Source organism: Lissotriton vulgaris, chromosome 5 (genome assembly GCF_964263255.1).
Source record: "Lissotriton vulgaris chromosome 5, aLisVul1.2, whole genome shotgun sequence".
NCBI lineage: Eukaryota > Metazoa > Chordata > Amphibia > Caudata > Salamandridae > Lissotriton > Lissotriton vulgaris.
In genome coordinates, this window is record NC_141693.1 from 1,718,410,454 (window position 1) to 1,718,434,062 (window position 23,609).

General features: G+C 44.6%; 1 protein-coding gene across 6 annotated transcripts in view; it reads right to left on the reverse strand.

Moving 5' to 3' along the window:
- GRN (granulin precursor) overlaps positions 1 to 23,609 on the reverse strand; it is a 1,328,618-nt gene that overhangs the window by 1,293,517 nt on the left and 11,492 nt on the right. For 2 of the 6 annotated variants that reach the window (XM_086923910.1, XM_086923902.1), the window contains exon 2: positions 17,191 to 17,382. The exons of 3 other annotated variants lie outside the window; for them this stretch is intronic. In XM_086923910.1, coding sequence (XP_086780036.1) covers positions 17,191 to 17,262 — 72 coding nt within the window. In that variant the 5' untranslated portion in view covers positions 17,263 to 17,382. Of the gene's footprint in view, positions 1 to 4,597; positions 4,632 to 17,190; positions 17,383 to 23,609 lie in introns of those variants that run through there. One more of the 6 variants, XM_086923909.1, reaches the window with a different exon arrangement.

Sequence of the window (23,609 nt, forward strand, 5' to 3'; positions counted from 1 at the left end):
TCTAAGAGACGAAAAAAATACAGGTGATGGGCTTGGACGTGGTTGAGGCATGCTGCATTTTGTGTCACAGTGCACGTGGACAGGGTCACAGGGACTAGCTTGACAAGAACAAAACGCGTCAAAGTTGGATGGGGGTGGGAGGGATCTTTTTTGGCTGGCCGCCGACAAACGGTCTGGGCCTCTCCTTGCTCTGCCGAGATGCCGCCATTGGGAGTCGGAGTCCCGCAGGGCTCAGTGTTGAGCCCGACTCTTTTTAACATCTTCATGACCCCTCTGGCGGCACTGGTGGAGTCCTTTGGGGCCCAGATCGTATCCTATGCCGATGATACCCAGCTCCTCTTTACGTGTGGGAAAGGAGCAGATTTTGACGGAGAGAGTATCCGCGGGTGCCTCGGGCCTGTTTTTAACTGGTTCCAGCTTAACAGCCTCAAGTGCAACTCAGATAAATCGGAGGTACTCTTCTTCGGCTGCCGGTCGGACCCAGATTGGCAGGAATGGTGGCCTGTCAATATGTTTCCTCCAGCAGGCTCCTCCCAGCTGGCCAAGAATCTGGGGATCAAGATCGATAACGGCCTGACGTTGAGATCACAGATCCTGGGCTTAACTGGTACATGCTTCGGACTTCTCAGGATGCTCCGCAAGTTTCTCCCTCTGCTTCCTGAAGATCACAGGAAGATCACGGTTCAGGCCTGAATAGGCTCGAGATTGGACTATTCTAATGTCCTCTATCTGGGCTTGCCGGAGTATCTCTTGCAGCGGCTGCAGGTGGTCCAGAATTCGGCAGCACGGGCCATTTTTGGCCTCTATGGGCGAGCCAGAACTTCAGGCCTCCTGCAGTCACTTCATTGGCTGCCTATCCGGAAGCGGATAGTTTTTAAGGCCTTGACCCTGGCCCATAAGGCTCTGCACGCTTCAGGAGCGAAATATCTCCAAAAGAGGCTAGCCTTTTATCGCCCTGCTCGCTCCCTGAGATCCGAGTCTCTGTTCCTTGCCGTAGTCCCTCGAGTGAAAAGGGCACGCATTGGGGGCCGGTCTTTCAGGTTGTTAGCGCCACAGCTTTGGAACAGTCTGCCCGTGGCACTGCGCAGTACCTCCAATCTGTTGGCTTTCATGAAGGGCCTCAAAACTTGGCTTTTTGCTCTGGAGATACATTCCTTTCTTTTGATCTCTGGTCCTTTCATTTTCTTGTTATGTTTTCTGCTACAGGTTGTACAATAAAGCGCCGGGACACTTCTAGGAGTAGCCGAGCGCTATAAAAGACCAATATAACAAAACATAACAATATAACATGGCAGAAAGCAGGGGAGCGAGTGGGAGGAAACTAGCTTATGGGGTGCAAGGCTTTTGTATTAGTGAGGCCAAGAGCGCACCTGGCGAAGCGTCACACTTCAGTAGACAACATGCATTGGGAGGAATCAGCTTGTTCAACAGTGTTGTTTCCCCTACAATAGTTTAGAGCTATAAATAGCTCGACCTAAAAATGTGATTTGTAGGAAAAGAGCTGTGAATGTAATTTTGAAACGCGGTTTCCACAAAAACCCATGGTGTCTTGCAAGACCAAAGAAGAGCATACAAGCCAACATTGTGAAAATCACATCAATTTACTCACAATTTTCAAAAGGGGTTAAAAAAATAATAAGAAGAAACACCACCATGTTAAGCAGGCATAGGGAATTGCGGAGTGGGGTGGAGTTCATAGCCGAAGGTAGGGTTCAGGGTGTGGCCCTCTTAATTACCCTATGCCAAGCCTTGGTTGACTGATGGCAGGGGGGTTTGGTATAGAGACTGGATGCAAGCCAAAGGCTGAGCACAGAGTTGGATTGGAAATTAAGTAGGTCATAAGAAAAAAAAAAAAAGCATTTACAATGCAATGGTTTCGCCTTTTCAAAAGTTTTAGCTATTGGCATTGTAAATGACAATTTTTATTTATGTGTTGAGTTTTGAAAATAGATAAATAAATGGCATTGTCATTTGCAATGCCAATAGCTTAATCTCTGGCAAATGCGAGACCTATAGCATTTGCAATGCAATAGGTTGCATATTTACGCGAGTTTGAGCTAATGATATTGCAGATAACCATGCGTTTTATTTAGGTTTCAAAAATCAGAACATAAATAAAAGGTCTCTCACACTGCTCTCCCACACACCATGCTCTCCCACACACCATGCTCTCCCACACACCATGCTCTCCCACACACCATGCTCTCCCTAGAAGACTCACACTGCAGCCTCTCACACACCATGCTCTCCCACACACCATGCTCTCCCTAGAAGACTCACACTGCTGTCTCTCTCACACTGCTGTCTCTCTCACACTGCTGTCTCTCTCACACTGCTGTCTCTCTCACACTGCTGTCTCTCTCACACTGCTGTCTCTCTCACACTGCTGTCTCTCTCACACTGCTGTCTCTCTCACACTGCTGTCTCTCACACTGCTGTCTCTCTCACACTGCTGTCTCTCTCACACTGCTGTCTCTCTCACACACACACATGCAGAGAGCGACACACAGACATACAGAGAGCCACACACACACAGCCACACACACAGCAGCTAAACCCTTAGCAGCAGCTAACCCTTGCACAGCAGATGAGCTACACCTCAGTGTGCTGTACGGTTGTCCTAATAACCCCCAACTGATAATTAAATTAAATAAAAACAAAAAAAGGCCATGTAAAATATAATACAGACGGTTTTATGTAAAGTTTTACTTAGGATTCCTGTCCGGGCATTTGCAGAATGTTAAAAAGTGAACAGATGGCCGGTATTTTCTTTTGGAAAGGAGGCCTCCCTAGTTCCCGCACTAATGTTATTCGTAAATAAACACTGCTCATATGCATTGTGTTTCTCTTTAAAAGGCAAAGACTTCGCCAATTAAGCTGCTGTCTTTTTTAAGACCGCTCACTTGTGTGCCGAAATGAGGAAGGCCCTTTGAGTTTAACTCGGACCTGGGTCAATCACCAAACACCAGCATCTGGAATAATCGATTTATGCTGCCACCAAAGATGTTTATACTATGGTGTTGTGACAACAACCGGCTATGTTAAATTAAAAAATAGAGAAATCAAGCATGAGGCCTAAATCTATTGGAACAAAATGGGTGAATTAGGATTAAAATAATACTGTTAAAAAGTAAGCACGATGTTACATGGTCACAACGCCTTCACACTAGACACAAGATTCATGAAATGTAACATTTGAATGTTCATGATCAATCCGTTTACATGCCTTACCCTTCCCGTGTACAAGATACAAGAGGTCGGTCTCAGAGTAGGCATCAAGCAGAAACACTACTGAAGTTGAGGGCGATAGGGTAAGCGGAATTTTGACATGTTCAGCATTGCACAAAAATAGTCTTGCGTTTCCGGAGATGTGCCCGCAGCATGCGCCCCCTTCCTGTAAGGCATTCCACTGACATTAACATCCAACAGCGCTGACCTGCTTTACATTAAATCAAGCACTTATGCACGGAATGTTCTATTGCGCTGGTGTTGGATCTTCAGAAATCAATATGCTCTTATTCTTCCTGGTCATCGTTTCGGGTGGCCATAAATATTTGCAGAACTTGCCCATTTCCAGATGATGCCCATTATTCAAAATGCAGGCCTTGCTTGGGGATGTTTGCGTAAGTTTAGTCATCGCGTGTGCAGTAAACCATGGTGTGTAAAAAAACTTGAGCTTTTCTAACCTAAAGAGGCGTGACTTCTTGTTCACAAAAAGAGCCCCTCCCCCACCCTGGTGGCTTTGCAGCGGCGGCGTACTTCATGTCTGCATCGTCCGTCCCTGCAGCCCGTTTCACGCTGACCTCACTGTGCCCATACACTGCACAAACTCGGGGGTGCAGATATCCTACACGCCCCCTTCAACAGGGACCTCGGGGTGCGACTCGAAGTCCAGGTGTGGACTGACTTCCGGCACCACCTCACGGCCGCTCTAGTGCTCAGCTGGATGTGCCCTTGGGAAGACATGACAGATATGCAGCAGATCCTGTTCTCTACAGGAGGCCATGCGGTGTGAACGAAGCCAGTTTTGCCGTGGCTTTACATCGTATGTTACTGGTCAATCAATGTACACATCATGTAAAGGAAAAAATTGTCCCTCCCCCAGAACACATATTACTCAATACAGGGATGGAGACTGCACCGCTCCGAGAACTCAGGGTCGTTGATTACACCTCTGTGATGTACGTAATGAAAAGGCGAGACAAGAACAGCAATTACTAGTTAAACTATGTTGGCTTCAAGTTAGGACCGGGGTGTCGCAGACTCGGAAAAGTTCTTGAATACATGCAGGATTCACCCAAGAGCCGAGCCTTTTGTGGTTGGTGAAAAACGTCCACCCAAGCCCTGCACTGAGGTCTTGCAGCAGAACATAGGGACGTAGAACGCATAGGGAGGGCCAATACGTGGACCAGGGGCCAAGCACCGCTCGCATTACATCGGCACATTCGTGAACGAAGCGGAGGTGGAATTTTAAGCGGTATTAACCATTTCGGAGTGAATTGATGGGCCACAGTGAACACAGCGGGTGGTCCAATACACAGGCTCGACTTAAAGACGTAAAACAAACAGTTTAAAATATAAACAAAATGCTGCTTACCTGATCGCAAATAAAAACACCAATCCGGCTAAAGGCACTTCTAAAAAGACGATAACAGTAAAAAAAAAATTTTAAAAAAAAATTTAAAAACACCCGCCCACCACCGCAATGACGTGCTAAAAGGGGCTGAATGAAAAGAAAAAAAATAATAATTTCGCCGGAACGCCCACGAGTCGCCTCGCAGAATGACGGACGCCTCTCTCTTCCAATGGCTAGCCTCCATTTATGGAGCTAGCCAATGGAAGACATAGGCGTGACAAAGCCCACATACTTGTAAACAAAAGATTTCGCCTGCGCGAAACGCTGCTGCGCAGCTTTCGACAGGCGAAACCTAAAAAAAGACTGAAAACCAAAAACATTTAAAAACTGAGCTTTTACTCAAACGTGACTACCAACTGAAATTTGCCAGTTATGGTGATCAACGCACACAACACATGCCATAACTTGAGCTGACCGCAATGCTCAAAAGCACAGAAAGAAAGAGCAAACAAGAGAAACATGGCGGTTTGTACAGGTTATGGTGTGTGTGTGTTGGTAACAATAAATGGTGAATCAGTGGTTTCTAACATTTGAGACGAGACCAAAAATCGGTTTTTAACTAGTTAAATATAAATGTTCATGGCATTCATTATTGTAAGACGTGTGTCCCATTTTATCCTAGCTGGGTTAGGTGCATCTTATTTATTAGAAGAAGTCTCTCACATTCAGAATGTTCTACTAACAAACAATCTGACCTTATGCATTGTATATATACACACACATTGGTGTGGTCTCCTATATTAGAATTTTATATCTAATCTCTTTATATAGTCAATTAAATCAGATTCATAATCTTCTAACATCAGTTTTAAACAACAATGATAACACAAGAATCAGTATGGTCACTTAGGGCTAGTCTAGTACTTCAAACTCATTTTGTATACTTTAATGGCAAAATTTTGCAACTTGGACATTTTAGTTATTTTTTTTGTAGAACTGAAACCTTTAACAAAAAGGGATCACATTTACATCTGCACAACAAGTTTGAAAAGACAGCTTCATCACAGAGGATGCAAATGTATTCTCATAAAAAAAGGACTGCTATACAATATCAACACAAGGTATGCTACATAACAGATGTTGTCGTACTTTGTAGCCATTCCGAGCAAGCTGAGAGCATTTAAAAATATGGTAAGGAAAAATGTTTAAGCTTCAAGAACTATATCAGATCATAGATACAACTATTAATGTTTAAACAGGATTAAAGCACCCAGAAAAGTGTAGAATTGTGCATCATTCATAACACTTCGTAGAAAGCAATAGGAAGAGAATAGTTTTCCTATGAAAACTCACAGGTATACAATTCGCTAACTTGCCCTTTCAGCCCATTACTCCAAATCTGCAAACGTATTTCATGCGAAATAACCGTCAGGTAATCTAACCAATTAGGAGTCTTGCACTTCACAAGACAACAAACGTCTGGAACTGGTACATTTATATGGTACTTAACTCAATTACAAGGCGAGTTTAGCAGTTTTGAATGAAGAGTTCAGTCTGACAGTTTCTTACTGGAATCATTCAAAATAGATTGTTCCCTTCAAATTCTGTTCCACAGAAAAAAATAGATGAAATATCTTATGGGAAACGGTACTTCCAGTGGGTTTGGGAAGAACAGTAGTTTGTATTAATTTAGATTATCTTGACACTACCCCCACCATCCTGCAAAAAAACACATACACACACAACGGTTTCTGGCTATTTGAATAGGACATTATTGAATGAGAAGGGTAATAAAAGGCTTTAATGCTGTGAAAGTAGACTTCTTTGGGCTTAAAGAATCCAGTGGACTGAATTAGAAGGCATTCTCAGGGAAAAAGCAAGAACAAAAATAAACTTGGTCTTTGGAAGGGTGTAAGAAACTGGGTTATTAATTGAGAGTGATGAGAGCCCCACTCAAGCACTGAACAAAATCATTGTCGGGGTGAACCACAAACGTCACTAGATAAACCGGAACTTAACCCTTTGGTAGCTTCGCACAACAGCAGTTGAGCTGGACTTCGAGGCAATATGTAAAGTATTTATGCAGCACTCAAACAGTAATAAGGTGGAAACAAAAAAATCCCAAACCAATTTTGAAAAATTTAGATTCTATTAAATAAAATCTCACCAAACAACAAATTAAGTAAACCCAGACATATACTAACGTTTTCCGAGGAAATAACGCCACAAAGCTCCAAGTGTGGTTATCTGGTCACCATGGACTGGGTTAAGTCGAAAGTCCAGGGAGATAGATGGACTGCACATAGGATACAGAAACCAGGTTTGACCTGATGGAATGTTTACTTTTAAGCCCAGTTTCACACAAGATTCTCTCATCGACAAGGTAGTCAGAGGTCCGGCTACAAGCTGGATCCAGAGAGGGACCATCAAACGTGGGCTGGTGGAGTCCCAGGCCTCTGTTGGAATACTGCATTTGCGGTGCAGTCGTTGGCGGCGCAAAGAGCTGGTCTGTGATGGGAGCTTCACACTGGCGGGAAATGCTGGGAGGTCATGGTCAACTAAAAGAGCTCCAGGCGATGAAGTCTGTATCAGGGAACATCTCTTCAGCAGTTGGTTGCTGTTCCCGCATTGACCACCAGTGAAGTCTACAAGCAAGAAGACAGAGGACGGTTCTTTTTTACACAAAGAGCCCAGAGCTTCTGGTTTGCACCTGGAGTCCAGTTCTTGGAATTGGGAACACTAACACCAGGCAAGGGTCCAGGAAATGGAGGAAAAACCACCTCTTGACTGTAAGGGCTCACTCCAGCAGAGGCTAGCAGCAGTGTTCAAGGCAGGTCCAGTTGGTACTGGTTAGTTGCAGGGAAAGGCCTCTGGAAGCTTGCGTTTCTCTAGCTTAAAAAAAGGTCAGACAATTGACCCTTGGAATCCCCTATGGGGTGCTGGGTTCAAGGCAAGCAGGTCTTCAAACAGCAGAGCAGTTCTTCTGAGACTCCACAGGTTCACGAATGGTCAGATTTCTGGTTTAGAGAGAGAGCTCATTTTATACCCAGGCCAAGCTTCTTGTCTAACACTAAAACTGGTTCTGGTCTGTTCTTTTCTTGCACCAGGAGTTTGACTTCAGTCTGTTTAGGGAAACAAAGGGCAGGCATACCCAGGTGTTGCCAATGACAGGGCAAGCATTTTCTGAAGTCAGGAAGGGGCTGGATACAGCCCTTAGGCCATCCGGCTCTGGAGCATAACACCCTTCCCCCACACCCAAGGCCCTTTTGTTCCCTGTCTAGAAGGAATATACATCAAACCACAGATGAGCCATCAACAGTCATGTGACCCGGACGGAAAGGAACATTTCGTTTAGACAAGCAGAAAAATGCCAACTTTCTAATAGTGAGATTTTCGAAATAGTAATTTAAAGTCTGAATTCACAATTAAAGAGGATTTGAAGTTAAATTTCAACTAAGTATAAGTAGTAATTCTCTAGCTAGTCCCAAACTGTAGCTCTTATTTAATGTAATAAGGTACCCCAGTGTTAGTCTATGAGACAGCTAGCTTTGCTACAGTGAAAAACTACTTTGGGAGTTTCACTGCTGAGAAGTAAACATTACGTGCACTTCCTACTGTTCAAATACCATGCACCCTGCCCTGTAAGCCTTTAGGATGACAAAGTGTTAAAAATTATGAAGGTTTATGTTGCCATGTTGAAATTGCCGTTTTTAAAACTGCACACAGACTGAAGTGGCAGGCCGTATACCTGGTTTACAGTACAAGTTCAGTGGGTGGCACAATGAGTGCTGCAGACCATGCCTACCATTTAATTTACATGCTCTGGAAACATGTAGTACCATTTAGGGACATAAGTAAATTAAAAGGTGTCAATTGCATACCAATTTTACCATGTGTGGATAGGAGAGCACAACCAAAGCACTTCACTCATGCGAACCAGTGGTAGCGTTCTAATGCCAAAAATCCGTGGTTAGGCGGTGTTATTCAGATCCATGGTCTGTTACAATATACATGTGCAGTGGTTCAGTCATATATTCAATAAATATCATTTATGGCCTTTATGGAGAGGTTAACTAGCAATCCCCTTGAACTGCAATAATCAAGTATATCAAATTAAACAGCGCAATTCTTCTTAGGTTTCCAGGAATATATTGTACGCAATAGTTAACTTCACTTACAATACATTTCTCACAGCAAGCTCAGTGCATAGGGACAATAGCGCTTCTGTAACAAGCAACTGTAAAACAGAAAATAATTAAAAATTGGCCTAGCTGTAGTACAGGTAAGTTTCAATTCTATTAAGAACACGGAGGAGAGGATTATGCCTTCTTCCTTCGCTTTATACCAACAGCAGCCATTTTTACACAAAAAACTACTTTTCCCATGAACAGCAGGGAACTAGGCAAAAGCTCAAGACATAAGTTCATCTTCTCTGTCCGCAGGCTTGTGCCAACTTGGTCCTACTACTCTATTTATTCCTCCGCTTTCTTCGCTCGAACAGCTTCATAACAAATTTCACACATACTTTTTGGACCCCCATCATTCTCTACAAAAAAACAGGCATTATCAGAAATCCACTTCTAACCGAAGTGAAACAAGGACAAACAAAGGGAACATTCCACAGGTACAATTAAACAATGAAATGTGATTTTCTATAGCCATTAAATCATGTTACTGACACTAGAACAGGGAGGGTGCACGTCCATAGTGGTCGCCGGGCAGGATAATCCTCAGCTCCGTGCCCTTAATAGAACTGAAACTTACCTGTACTACAGCTAGGGAAATTTTCATTCTAGGTCAGGACCGGAGGCTCAGATTATGCAAGTTTAAAGCTGGTCTGCTACCAATTGCGCTACTTCCAGTACTGGCTTAAAGTAAACCTCTTAAAGGTGGAGTCTGAGGACCAATAGGCAGCATGCATCAGAGCTTCCAAACTTGCTCTGAGGGGAAAACACCTTTGAGGCCATCGTCCCTCTAGCTGAGGGGCACCAGACACTTGTGTCAATACCTGCCTCCTGCATTATCCAGTGCATGCATCTGGCTATGGTAGGAGAAGGAATCGCTTTGAATAGTTTCCGTAATGCAATAAGCAGTTGTTTTTGCCCAGGGACATAGTCAATTCTCAAACGCTCAGAGGCACTGTACCACAACTGCTTGGGGGATTACCGGAAGGCCAGGTATGAGATAATCCTAGTATTGCAGTTGGTCCTTCTGCTGAGGGTAAGTGAAACCCCATCCGGGAAGAACACTCTTGCCGAGATGTCCAGACGTCTTGACACCCGCCAGCAAGAAACCAGGCACAAAATCATTGCCAATTTAGCCGAAATCTCCTTGCGAGACAAAAACCTATTCTATTGCCAGAATAGGAAGAGGTTTAGCACCAGATTTACATCACACAATGCAGAGTAACGTGGTTCCGGCAGAAGGGATAGATTAATCCCCCTGAGAAGCCTGCAGACAAACGGGTATTCCCCCAAAAGAGATCTGTTAAAGGGAGAATGGCCCGCTGAGAATGCCGATCGAAAAGTATTGACAGAGTGGTAAGCCAAGCCTTCTTGTGCGAGGCTTACAAGAAATGGAGGATGTGGAATACATCTGCGCCCACTGGAGCATCAAGCACACCAACGGTGCCATCTGTTCCAGTCAGATTGGTTTCTCGTGGTCGTGCTGTTGGCCAATTCTCTGGAAAGGAATGACTCCACATGTCCGGAAAGGCCTGGGAGCGACCAAAGTCAGCCAAGAGCCGCCAGGCCATCATCCACAATGTTCCTTCCATCACTTGGTGCTGAGGTTTGAGATCTGGATTCAGCAGGATGTTAGGAAAGTGGTGGAATCAGATTGGAGAAACCCAAGAAAGTTCCAGAAGAACCAGAAACCCCACTGACGATGGTGTACCTGGGCAGAGACCTACATGATCGAGAAAGGAGGGAATGCATAGCCAGTCCTCAAGGAATGCATCGGTCACCTTCGCCTGAAGGTCTGGCCTCCAAGCTCTGCAGCTGGCGATCCAGACATGACGCAAATAGATCAACTGAAAAGGGACATCACTTCACAGACACAAATGGGAGAACACCTGCGGGTCCAGTTTCCAAACACTGGAGTCCAAGAGGTGGCGAAAGTGCCAGTCTGCCACCTAGTTCGGCAGACCCGGGAGATACTCCGATGTGACTGACACTTGGTTTGCTAGGCAAAAGTTCAAAAAATCTTTGGCCAGGTTCACAAGGGCACAGGCTCTGGTACCACCCAAGTAGTTGATGTACCAGACTTCGGAAATATTGTCCATTTTGAGATGCACACAAGATTGCACCCTGTCTTTGGTCAGCAACTGCACCACAAATTATCCAGCAAGGAGCTCTAGGCATTGGATGTGTAAGGATTGTTCTTATGTACACCATGCTCCACCGGTGGAAAAATCCCTGCATTTGGTACTCCAAACAGAACGACTGGTGTTGGACTCGATCACGATATCCAGGGCGGAGCCGAAGATTGCTCCCCCGCTCGATGCCTCTATGTGGGTGAGCCACCAAACCATCTCATCTTTCACCTCCGCTGTAAGAGGTACGGATTGAGAAGAAGTCAACCACCTTCTGAGATGGTGTGCTTTGAGGCGCTGCATCGTACAATAGTGCAAGGGGCTGGGAATAATGGCCCGAATTGAGGAGGAGAGGAGGCCTACCAGGCGAGCACGCCGGAGCAGAGAAGTTTGGGGTTTGGCTAAGGTCTGGCACAGTTCGTGCCTTATCTTTGCCATCTTCAGTGCCTGAAGGCTCAGGGTTGAGGAGACAGTCTATCCTGAACACCAAAAAGTCACACATTGAACCGGGTCAGAAGGGATTTCTTTTTGTTTATAATGAACACCAACCACTGCAATAAGTTCACCGCTGTCTGCAAGTGTTGGTTCAGCTAGTTTGGACACTGGGCCAGGAAGAGCATGTCGTCCAGTTAAAAGGTCATCCAAATGCCCTGTGCTCTCAGGAATTCTACCGCCAGCCTGTGGACCTTTGTGAAACACCACAGGACAGAGGATAGCCTTGAAAACCTGGCAGTCCGACCTGAACTGCAGGAGATGTCGGTGGGGAGGAAACATCGGGACTGTGAGGTATAAGTCCTTTAGATCGAGACAGACCATCCAGCAGAGAAGCCTGAACACACCCCGGAGAAGGTTGATACCCTCCATTTTGAAGTGGTGGTATACCACCCACTTGTTGAAGTCCTTCAAGTTGATCACTGGTCTCTAGCCCCAGTCAGCCTTGTCAACTAGGATAAAATTGCTGACAAAGCCATTGGGGTACTCTGCTGAGTGGCAAATCACCCCTTTTTGGATTAGGGTAGAGACCTCGTCATCCATCAATTCCATGTCATGCTCAGAAAAGACAAATGAGAATGGCCATCTGCTGAGGACAACCGTAAAACTCCACCTGAAAACACTGCACAGTCTGAAGTACCCAAGCGTCACTTGCGAGATGCTCAAGCCGGGAGAAAGAGTGCCAACCGACCTTCCACTCGCAGGGGCGCCAAAGGCAGCACACTCGCCAGACGCTCACTGGCAGGTCAAGCTCTTGGCAACTGCTGCTTTGGGAATCCGCTTTTAAAACGGATTGCTACTGTATAATTTTTTCTTTACTTACCCGCACTCTGCTTCTCGATCCCACTCCCCGGTCCACCGCGAGACTAGCTCATTTGAGTGGAGGGAGGCAGGGATCATTTCCAGTCAGAGAGGGAGGTTAGCGCTCTAGTGCTACCCCCTCTATAAAATCAGATGCCGGCCATGACGCGCAGGCGGTGCGCCAAAGGCGAGCCAGTCTGCGCCAGGGAGTCGCCAGGAATTCTGGTCTTTTCTCTGCAGAACTTGTTTGTTTCTTTGGTGAGACGGACATACTCTACTAAAGATAAAGTAGAGAGGAGGACCTCTTCCTGCCCTGCTAATGGGACGGACTTTTGGTCTCTGTGTGAAGGTCCCTTTTCATGTCGGGCTTGTGGTTTTCAGGCCACTACTGATAAGACACCTACGATCTCTGGCACAACTGATATATCTCGCTCTATTCCAACAACTAACTTAAATAATTCTGCGACCAACTCACAGCAGAGATGGCGTAGTTTATTGTATAATGTGAGCCTCTCCCTAAGCACTCCACTGAGGTTTGGGATCTCCTTTCCTTGGCTCAGCCAGACCTTGGGTTTTTAACCAAAACCTGGCTGAAGCCTCACTCTGTTCCATCGATTGCACTTGCTTTAAAAGAGGGAATAAAACAGGAGGGGGGTTGCTATTGTGCATAGAGATAATATTAAGATCATGGTGTTGGAACAACTCAGTGACCCAATTATGGAAGTGCTGGTTTTCCACATTGACCTACCGTCGCGTATGAGTTGGAAGGGGGCTCTGGTATATCGGCCGACTGGCCCGTTAAATAGCTTTCCCCTCTGTCTCATCGAATTAATTGCTCCGCATGTAATTGCGTGTAGCAATTTTCTTTTGCTTGGCGACTTCAACATCCATAGTGAATGCAGTCTTAATGTGAACGCGGGGAAACTAGTAGCAGAACTTGGCACTCTCAGGCTAATCAAACTCAATGATGGCTCCACACACACAGCAGGGCATACGCTAGACATTGTTTTCTCCAACTCCCCTAATGTCTTTTGTAATTCTCCACAGTTCCTACCTTGGTCTGATCATGCGATGATTGAATTTTGTATTCAGGTGCCTAGGAAGAAAGCTCCTGCCATTAATGGTACTACTGGTCTTTTTAGACAATGGAAAAGAGTTACTCCAGAGGGCTTTAAAACCATCTTTGAGGAGCCTCGGATGTCGGAACTAGACAACACTGAGGAGGCCCTGGCCAAATATAACCTGGCAGTTCTCTGCGCCGTGGACCAGTTAGCCCCCTTGCAATCCTTCCATAGTGCGCCCAAGCTTCCCCAGAATGCCTGGTATTCGTTTTCACTCCGTATGCACAAGCGCATCTGTAGGAAGCATGAAAAAAGGTGGCATCTAACTCATGAGGAGGCGGACAAAATTCGATTTCAGGTGGCCCTGGCTGACTATCATGGGAAAATAAAGGCAGCCCGCAAAGATCATATAGCCCTGCAATTAGCTCAGGCTAATAATGACCCCATGGTACTATACCGCATCTTGAAGTCTTTTTCGAATCCTAAGGCTTGTGAGAACTGGACGACCCCAAAGCAAAAATTGTGTGATGATATCAGCACTTTTTTTGCACACAAAAAAAAAAGAGACAATTTATGATAAACTTGTTCAATCAGGGGAGCATCCAGACACCCTTACGATTCCCGTAACAACCGGGCAAGTAGCTACTCATTTGCTGGGAAGCTTTCCTCCAGTGACACAAGCTGAGACTGAGCCATTGATCCCTTTGGTTAAATCTGGATCACCTCAGGATCATATGCCAGCAAAAATTACTGCTTCTCTTGATAGCCACCTCTCCTCCTCCATTGCTCATCTCCTCAACCTTTCCCTGTGAGAGGGTGTGGTCCCTTTGGAATGGAAGGCAGCACAGGTTATGCCTATCCGTAAGAACGACAAGGCCCCACTGACTGAGTTTTCCAATCTTCGGCCTCTCTCTCTCTCCTCCCTTTTCTAGGCAAACTTTTGGAGAAACATATGAACACTCATCTCTCCAACCATGTCGAACGGAAAGGCAGCCTTGATTCATCTCAATCAGGCTTTCGCCCAAAACACAGCACAAAATCAGCCCTACTAGAGGTAACCGTCAACATCAGGATGACCCTAGATAGCGGCCACTCTACGATTCTGGTGCCGTTGGATTTATCTGCTGCTTTCGACACAGTTTCCCTCAGGACCTTGCTCGGGAGATTGGAGGAGGTTGGACTTGGAGATCTGGCCGTCAAGTGGTTGAGGAGTTCTCTTTTCTCTCGCTCCCAGGCGGTTAACCTTGGTTCATATCGTTCAGCTAAAACAGAATTGTCCAAGGGAGTCCATAGGGCTCTTGTCTGAGCCCGACTTGGTTTAATATCTATGTGGCTGCCTTGGCCAATCTGCTGAGGAACTGTGGGTGTATCCCCGTTTCCTATGCGGACGATACCAAACTGCTCTTTCCTTTCACTAAGTTCACCCCTTCGGTGCAGCCCGCCTTCTCCCAGGGAATGAGAAATATATATCTCAGTGGATGAGAAGTAATTTTTTACAGTGCAATGTGGGGAAGCCCTAAATTATGCTTTTTGGGGAAGCCCATTTATTGTGGTCCCCTGACTGGGGGCCTTCAGATCTAGGCTCCCCTCCTGCCCCTAAAATCTGCATGAAAAACTTAAGCGTGCGCATTGAACAGACCCTCACCATGAAAGAGCATGCTGCTCAGACTGCTGGTTCATGCTTCCATGTATTGGGTCTATTACGCCGCATTCTTCCCTTGCTCCCCGACTCATGCAGGAAGACGCTAACCCAGGCGCTTGTATTAAGCCGCCTGGATTATTGCAACAGTCTCCTGCTGTCAGCCAACGAGACCGCCCTGGACCGTCTTCAGGTTGTCCAGAATACAGCAGCCCGTTTGATCTTGAATGCACCATCCAGGACGGCCTCTTATCCGTTGCTTTGTCCGCTCCACTGGCTTCCTATACAGAAACGTGTGCAGGTCAAGGTTTACTGCACCATCCACAAGGCCTTGTCCAACTCTGGCCCCAGTTACCTGGTAGATAAATGTATTCCTTATACTCTGACGACCTCTCCGTTCATAATCTACACATTTTCTCACAGTACCTAGAGTCAAACGAGCCAGGCAAGGTGGGAAGGCCCTATCCTATTTGAAATTCTTTGAAAGACGCTCGTGGAAGCAAGGCTGTGTGGAGCACTGAATTAACATTTTGTTGAAACATTCATGGTCATTAGGCAGGATGTTTGGCGGTGGAAAGGCTTGGACGGAAGAAGCAACGGAAGGCTTTGCTTAATGTTGCCAATCTCGGAAAAGCCTGTGACACTCTTAGTTAAAGAACAATACCGCGCTTGAGGAAACGTGGCTTCTGCTAGGCAAAAGGCAAATGACAACATCGGACGACATCTCTTGTCCAATCCTGCTTCTTGTTGCTCGAATATTTGTATTCTTTTAGTTAGTTTTAGATAGGAAAAAGGTATAAGAATGCCCCCTTGGAAAGAGCACTGCTGGCTCGTTCCTGTGCTCCAGAGGTGCTGCCAGTTTTTTGACTCACGCAAATATGCAAATGTCAGTTTTATGAAGATTTCTTGGCGAGTGACATAAATGGTGTAACCCAGTGGTTCTTAACTTGTGGTTCCGGAGACTCCCAGGGGTGAGTGGAGCCTATTCACAATCCCATAGGACTTCTAACCTCTATTTTCTGAGGATCATAACCATTTTGTTCTAAATCATTGTAAGACGGTGGTTGCTTCTAAGACGGTGGTTGCTTCTAAGAATAGTTTCTTCAAACAACAATACTGCTTACTTGGAGTTCACTCTATTGTCTCCTGAAAGTATATCACAAATGTATAAATAAAATCAAGAAATTAAAGTATTTTAAAAAACGCATAATTTGTATTTTTTTTTAATCCGAAGCAGACTGCTAATTCAGGACATAGTATATGCATATCTACAAGAGACATTGGTCGCACAACCTAAAAACCAGCTTGTGCCGAAAAACTATTTTTAAATGCTTAAGATTTTCTACAAAAAAAAAAAATCACATCTGCAAACTTAGAAAACCAGTGTTTAACTGCGAAGTCAATCAATTAATTGTTTGATTGATTAACTGCTAAGTGATCTTCCCATGTAGACACTCGTAGACTACCTCAAAGGCCTATTCAGGATGGGTGTTCTCACAACGACTGCATTATAGAGACAGGTACTTGCATACTTGAAGCACTTACACTACTAAAATGTGAAAGGGGCAGGCCTCTACTTTTTCGCAGAGCTGAAATTCATAAGTCAGTACTATTATCCAGTAGGTAGCATGCACTCCGCCACAAAAAAGTACCTGGTTTTCAACTTTTTATGTAATCAGTGTCTTGGTCAACTTTTAAAACAAAGGCATCACATAGTTTCCCGCCTCATCCTTACCATGCGTGATAGCTGCCCTTTATCTATACTAGGCCAACGTCAATTCAGTTACTACTCCACTCCTTCTGACACAAGCTCTGACTTCATGTGACTGACTATTGATTTGTGAATACGACCAGGTTACTTTAGCATGTGCAACAACTCATTTAAACTTGCGGTTCCAAAGGAAACTAGATGTGCTTAGTACATATACATGTTGTGAGTGATTATTACGGAGGTTTAAATTGTAGAAATAACTTGAGTCCCTGGATTACAGTTGTCATTCAGTTTGCTCCACAGAAGTCAAACGGTTAAGGACCACTGGTGTAACCAGTCAAGTAGCAACAGAAGGAGGAGTGAAACAAGGCAGCTTGGCAGCACCCTAACGTTTAACCAGTTTATTTCGAATATGCATCATATCCTCGAATGGTAAAGCTCTTTAGTCTAAACTCACTATCCCCAGCTCGCTTTTATGCAGAAGACATGGTTGTGTTAAGCCATACACTAATGAACTCCCAACGGCTGTTAAACCACCTGGAGATTTATTATAAACCAAATGGAGAAAGAAGACGACTGCTCATCAGCTCTGCTTACCATAGTGTAGGATATGTTATGAAGCAGGGTGTCCCTTCCACAGTAGCTTGCATGGAGATTCTGCAAGCCCATTTTGATTGTGCCAACGAATGCTCTCTGAAGGAGAGCATGGGTGGTCTCGTGTGGCGGTGTCTCATGAGATGAAGTGGAGGATTCTTATTGCTGCTGAAATGTTGCCAGCAATATAAAAGCCTCAAAAAGGAAAGAATATTCTCATCAGAAGACTGGCAAACATGAAATATCAGAAAATGTAGTACGACTAAACTAGTATTTAACAGCAGAAATGACTGAAATCGTAGTAATATGATGCACATGTAGTATAATGCAATGCTGTTACAACATGCCAATACAAACTGCACCCTGTGGCGGCTTGGAATAGGCGCCCACTGACAGTCATAAGGAAAACGTGTATTTCTGGCTGGGTGCTCTGGGGAAGAGCTTCCCGAGAAGCCAGAGTCCATTTTTTTCCCCTTTAGTGTAATGACGATCAGTGCACAGGATGCGCTGAGATCATTACATTAAAGTGAAAGTAAAGTGAGCCGATGGGTGCTCGGGGGTGGGGGGGCTTATTTCAGACCCAACCCCGAGCACCAATTGCTTTGGGAGATGTAAAGAAGGACCGCTCTCAAATAGTATTTCCAAGTATGTTTATTGGAAGGCAAGCAGGTACACCTTATCCTGTCCAGCTGTACTCAATAACTGACTCAGTCCCCCCCATTCGAGAGTCTAGCTGCAGTGCATCTACCATCACCATGGTACCAGTAGAATGCACTACACCAAATCTCCCCTCTTTACTTTAATAACAAAATTAAAGTAAAACACTCTACTCGTAATTATTCCTCAGAGTAGGCTTGTTAAGTTTCTCGCACTTCACGTTCTATCAATGCTTCTCACAACCGTTAATAGGGAACGAATGAAGGAATAGTAATTGTCTTTTACTCACGAAAACTGTGTCATGCAGAGGTTCTTTCAGTAATGTTAATTAATAAACTTCTTTTCAAAACCAGGAAAGGCGTTAACATCACCATTTTTAGAGAAAAAGAAAAAAAAAACTCTGCGTGGGTTCTTCAATCTTCCTGCTTGCCGCTGTTCAATCCAATCCTCTGTCGCCAAAATGTAAACAAGGACAGCTCTCAAATAGTATTTCCAAGTATGTTTATTGGAAGGCAAGCAGGTACACCTTATCCTGTCCAGCTGTACTCAATAACTGACTCAGTCCCCCCCATTCTAGAGTCTAGCTGCAGTGCATCTACCATCCCCATGGTACCAGTAGAATGCACTACACCAAGACACCACAGGAGGGGCATCATTGGAATCAGGAGAAACTTTGGCTAACTAATAACTAGCGCTAGAGTAGTGTTGCCAAGTCCTCCCAAACTCAAAATAGGACATTTGAGATCGGAGATATATTACTGTGGAGTAGTAAAAATCTCACACATGAATACAGGCATGTACCCCTACCCCAAGTGACCAGACAGCATGAAAAACCGGTATTCTGACTTTTCTGTTGACCCAGGCTAGCACGCTAATCTAGAGCTTAGGCTAAGGCCCATGCCTGTTAACAGTAAAGTCAAGGTACGCCTGTAATGTTCTGTTCTTTCTTCTTTGCTGTTGCTATTTCTTTTATTTCTATCTCTATTCTATCTGTCCCTTCCATTCAGAATTCTCTTTGAATTCATTCTCTTCTGCTGTCCTTCACTGCGCTAATCTGCTCTGCTGTGGGTCCGTTATTTATGGATTTAAGACTAATAAAAATTTCAAACTGAAACTCCTGACTCGGATCGTTCCTTCCTCGGTACATATTTTGGTACCAGGAGTGGGGTGACAGATATTTATTTCAGCCCACTCGCTTACTTCAATATCTTTATGTGCCTCGAGGATTTCTGCCCAGCTGACGTGTGGAGCTCTCTGCCGGGATCGTCACTTCAATAACTGTTCTTTTGAAGCTAATTAAAAGCATTCCCACTAGCTGCCTGAATACTCTGTTTCGTCGGACCCACAGCGCACATTTCTGACAGCTGACTCTTAAAGCAGGTCTGTTTCAGTGTTTATTTTATCACGTCTGCAGCCCTCCAAATTATTGTGCTTTCTACTTTAAAAAATAAAAAAAAAAAAAAAAAAAGAACTTGCTGAGATTTTATTTCCTTTGGGATTTTAATTGTATAAACAAGCCCTGTAACAGAAACCTTGACTTCAGCTCTCCTAGCAACTCCACTGCATCGCTTATCAGTGCATCATTGGTGTTCCGGCAAAGTCATTGGTGTGTTCATTTGCAAAGTTCTTTCATTTGTGTTCCAGACTCAAGGAATTTGACAAACAACTTGTGTTCCTTTGGAATCTTCTTATGCTTAATTTGTGAAAGGAACTTTATTGAAGATGACATTCTTTTTTCATGGGCGATTGGAGGCAAGATGGCGGCATCAGGCTAGGACGCCGTTAGCAGCTCCTGACCAGCCCCAGAGGAACACGCCGATAAATAGCCTTAAATGTCTCCTTCAACAAAAAAAGCCGCAAGAGTCGATAAGAACTGACAAGAATATAATGCTAACTTACACTAAGAGTATGCAGAGTACCGATCCAGTAACCCTACCTCCTGACTGCAAAGGTGCAGTGCTGAGAGCGCAGCTCTCACTGTTTGCCTCCCTTATCGGCTTCGCGGTGATACGGCTGCTGACCGGTTACCGCCCCTCTCCAGGTGTCCAGCCTTCCCTTTGGCGGCAGCAACAAGCAAGCAACACGGAGAACGCCGCCTCCCCAGCTACCCTGGCACCAAAGAATGCTGCCGCGGTTGCTGCCGCAGCAGCAAAAACCAGAGCGGCGAAGCAAGCCCTTTGCGATCAGGAAGCGACCAGCAGGCGCGGAGCTGCCGCCCGCTGCGACATTGATGGCAGCCCTGCCGGGGGTTCCGCAGAGAAAGCGCCGGCACGGAGAGGTGCGAGTAAATCTAATGCTGTACCGTCTCCCGCCTTGATTGCCCCCACGGTGATTTCGCTGATGCAGCGAGCAGCGAGCCACAAAGCACAAAACAAGCAGGCACAGCAGGACTCTATAAAGATGACCTCCGCCTCCGATGTCTCTACTCGAGTGGAAGATTCATCATTGACTGAGACTGGGACAGAGACTGGGAATCCTGGGGATCCTGCTGGGACTCCTGTTGAATCACTAGATTCCGTGCTTACTGCAGAATGTACGGAGGCGCCTCAAGGTTCGACCCCTGTGGTTCAATGTGAGAGACAAGATGTGACGGCCGTTCCGGAGGCTCCTGTGACTTCGAATCTTGCAGCAAACCAAACGAAACTCGATGCCTCAAGCTATGAAAGGTATGTCTCAATGGGGTGATAGCAATACAGCTTTAAACACCGGCACGATTACAGACACCCCAGAAATACATGTACAGACCCCCTTAAATAGTACTAATGCTTCTACGAATGCTCTTATCTGTGGGGGTAATAATGACAATAACAACAATGCCAAACAGAATATGGAGGTGCCTATAAGTACATCTATATCCCCCCTATCATCACAAAACACCAGTAGGGGAGATGACACTGATCAAAACGTATCTGTACAACAAGGCACTAAACCAATAAAAACAGCTACCGAACTGAAGGTAAATGTGGATTTAGGAGTAAATAAAGAGTTCAGAACATCTGATAGCGCGACGGGCATTATCGCGATCGATCTTGCTGAGACAGCAGAAACAGACAAGGATATTACAGATCCCACTGACTTCTATTCATTTTCGGAGGATATGAGCTGGTCAGGTGATACAGGAGGAGATCGATGAAGCAGAGGATGATCTTGAATCAAATATAAGCTCAGAGTCAGATTTAAATCCCCCAAAAGAGTTACGTGATAGAAGGAGGACTATACTTAAAAAGAAAAAAGGAGGACACCATGGAGCAAATGACCTGGCATGGGATTATACTCCAACCAATTTGGGTTCGAATCAAAATCCTACTATAACGCCTCAACTGTCATCTTTATCCCAAGCGCCAACAGTTGAACAAACAAACCCGTCAGGAGCTACGTTAACACAAGTCATGGACACAGTACTACAAGCTATTGCATCCCATCGTGAAGAGACATCTAAGGATGGTGGAAAGGCCATGGGTGCCTTTACAGAATGATATGGAAGATCGTATAGTATTGAACGAGACAGAAGCAGCAACGACTAATGAGCGAGTAGAAGCTCACGAAGCTGAGTTACAGGACATAAGATGGAAACTGGAAGATTATGAAAATAGGTTGCGTAGAAATAACCTACGCGTCCTTGGTATATCTGAAGGAGAGGATTGTCGAGCATTCATTATACAGCTACTACGTGATACCCTCCCTGAACTCGCTAGTTGGGACTGGAGTTATGAGATACAACGGGCCCATAGGGTGCCACTAACTTTAAAAACTACAGCAACTACAGGAAAATACCCACGAGCGGTCTTAGTCTACTTTGGGAATTTTACGCTTCGACAAGCTATCTCTGATAAAGTTACACCGCAGTAAAGACTATTTCTTATTTTGTACGCCCGGATTTCTGCCACTTTACAGTAGAAAGGAGGTGGCGACTCAGACAATTAATCAAGCCTTTTCAAGAAAAGAGAGCAGTGGTATATTTGAACAATCAAGCCAAACTAAAAGTAATATATGGCGGACAAACAAAGTTCTTTACATCAGAGATCAAGGCAAAAGAATACCTAGAGAGCATAAAATAAATCTAACCGCAGTGTATTAGACTATAGTTTGGAGATTCTTCTGGGACTCTGAGTAAACCAGGAAGACATGGTGTATAACACTACATTGATAGAGGAGCTATAGAGATATTCTATCTATAGGATTGAATAGTCCTTTACTGAATGCACCAATTTTAGATTTAAAAATTAACATTGATAGTATTGTTTTCCCCTTCTTTCACTTTTTCTTTTGTTGTTTTTTTTTCTGCTTCATAATATTCATATTTCCTTTTCTCCCCTCTCGTTTTCTACTTATTCTTTTTCTTTTCTCTTTTTTTAAGATTGCGTGTTTTTTCTGGTGTTGGTCAGGCAGTGCTAATCCATCATTATAGACTCTTATGGAGTCTAGCTGCCTTTTTGAGGGTTGTAAGGGGGGAGGGGATAGCTGGGAGTGCTGGGTGGGGTTGTGGGGGGGAAAGGGAATGGGAAAAATGCATTGTAAAATGAGCAGGTTAAGGGATACTAATGGCATTTTTGTAAATAGCAAAATTCAACGTATGAACCCAAATAAACACTGAATATCGTCTAAAATACAAAACAATATGGGGAAGCTAAATTTAGGATGTTGGAATATAGCAGGACTTAACGACAGGGGGAAGAGGGCTCAATTGTATCAGTTAATATATCAAAGCTCATAGGACATTATAGGTCTACAGGAAACCCATATTCCAATAGGAGAAATAGACCAAATAAAAATTCCTGGGTTTAATATTCTGGTTTCAACTACGCAGACCTCTAAGACCAGGGGAGTTACAATTCTAGCAAGAGTAAAATTGGGTAAACCAATGCGCAAAAAGGCTGACCCCCACGACAGATGGGCCATTGTCCAACTCGATATAGGTATTACCATCTGCTCGATCTATGGCCCAAACCTTGATGATCCTACTCTGTTTATCGAGCTAGATCTAGAACTGGCATCATGGGCTGGCACGCTAATATTTTGCGGGGACTTTAATATAACAATGGGCTGTACACAGAATAGACAATCCCACTATGCGTATACAGGGCGCAAACCCAAAGTATTTAGGGCAGTACAGCAGTTGATTGCTAGTCATAACTTGAGACATATGGACTCTGAAAAACAAAGGCGACCCTGGATACACATACTTTTCATATCCTCATAATAAATATGTATGTATAGATTATATATTGTCGACTGTTGATATTGCTCTAAATGCAGTCATCTTTAAAGCCCCCCAAGACGATATCAGACACAATGCACTTTTTATAACATTTGAGGTTCCCAGGTATAAGAAAGTGTACTCTCAGTGGTCATTTGATCGTAAACTTCTCGTTAACCAGGAATATATAACTCATATCAGGCAATGGACTAAAGAATTTTTTGATATTAATCAATATAGTGCATCTAGGCTGAACGTATGGGACAGCTACAAAGCAGCTTTAAGGGGGGGAAACAGTTACTTTTGTAGCTAGTCGTAAAAAAGAACGCGATAGGCTATCTACACAACTAACAAACGAGCTGATAATTTAGAACACCTACACGCCAACCAGATACATCACAGGATTCATGCGGAAGATACCCTTCGTAAGATCTTAGTTCTCAAAGCCGAGATTAATAGTGACCTCACACAAAAAGCAGCCGAAATTCTCCAAGCAAACCGAAATAAAACTTACGAAACAGGTGAAAATGTAGGGAAAAATTTGGCTCTTAGAACTCGCCAGGTACAA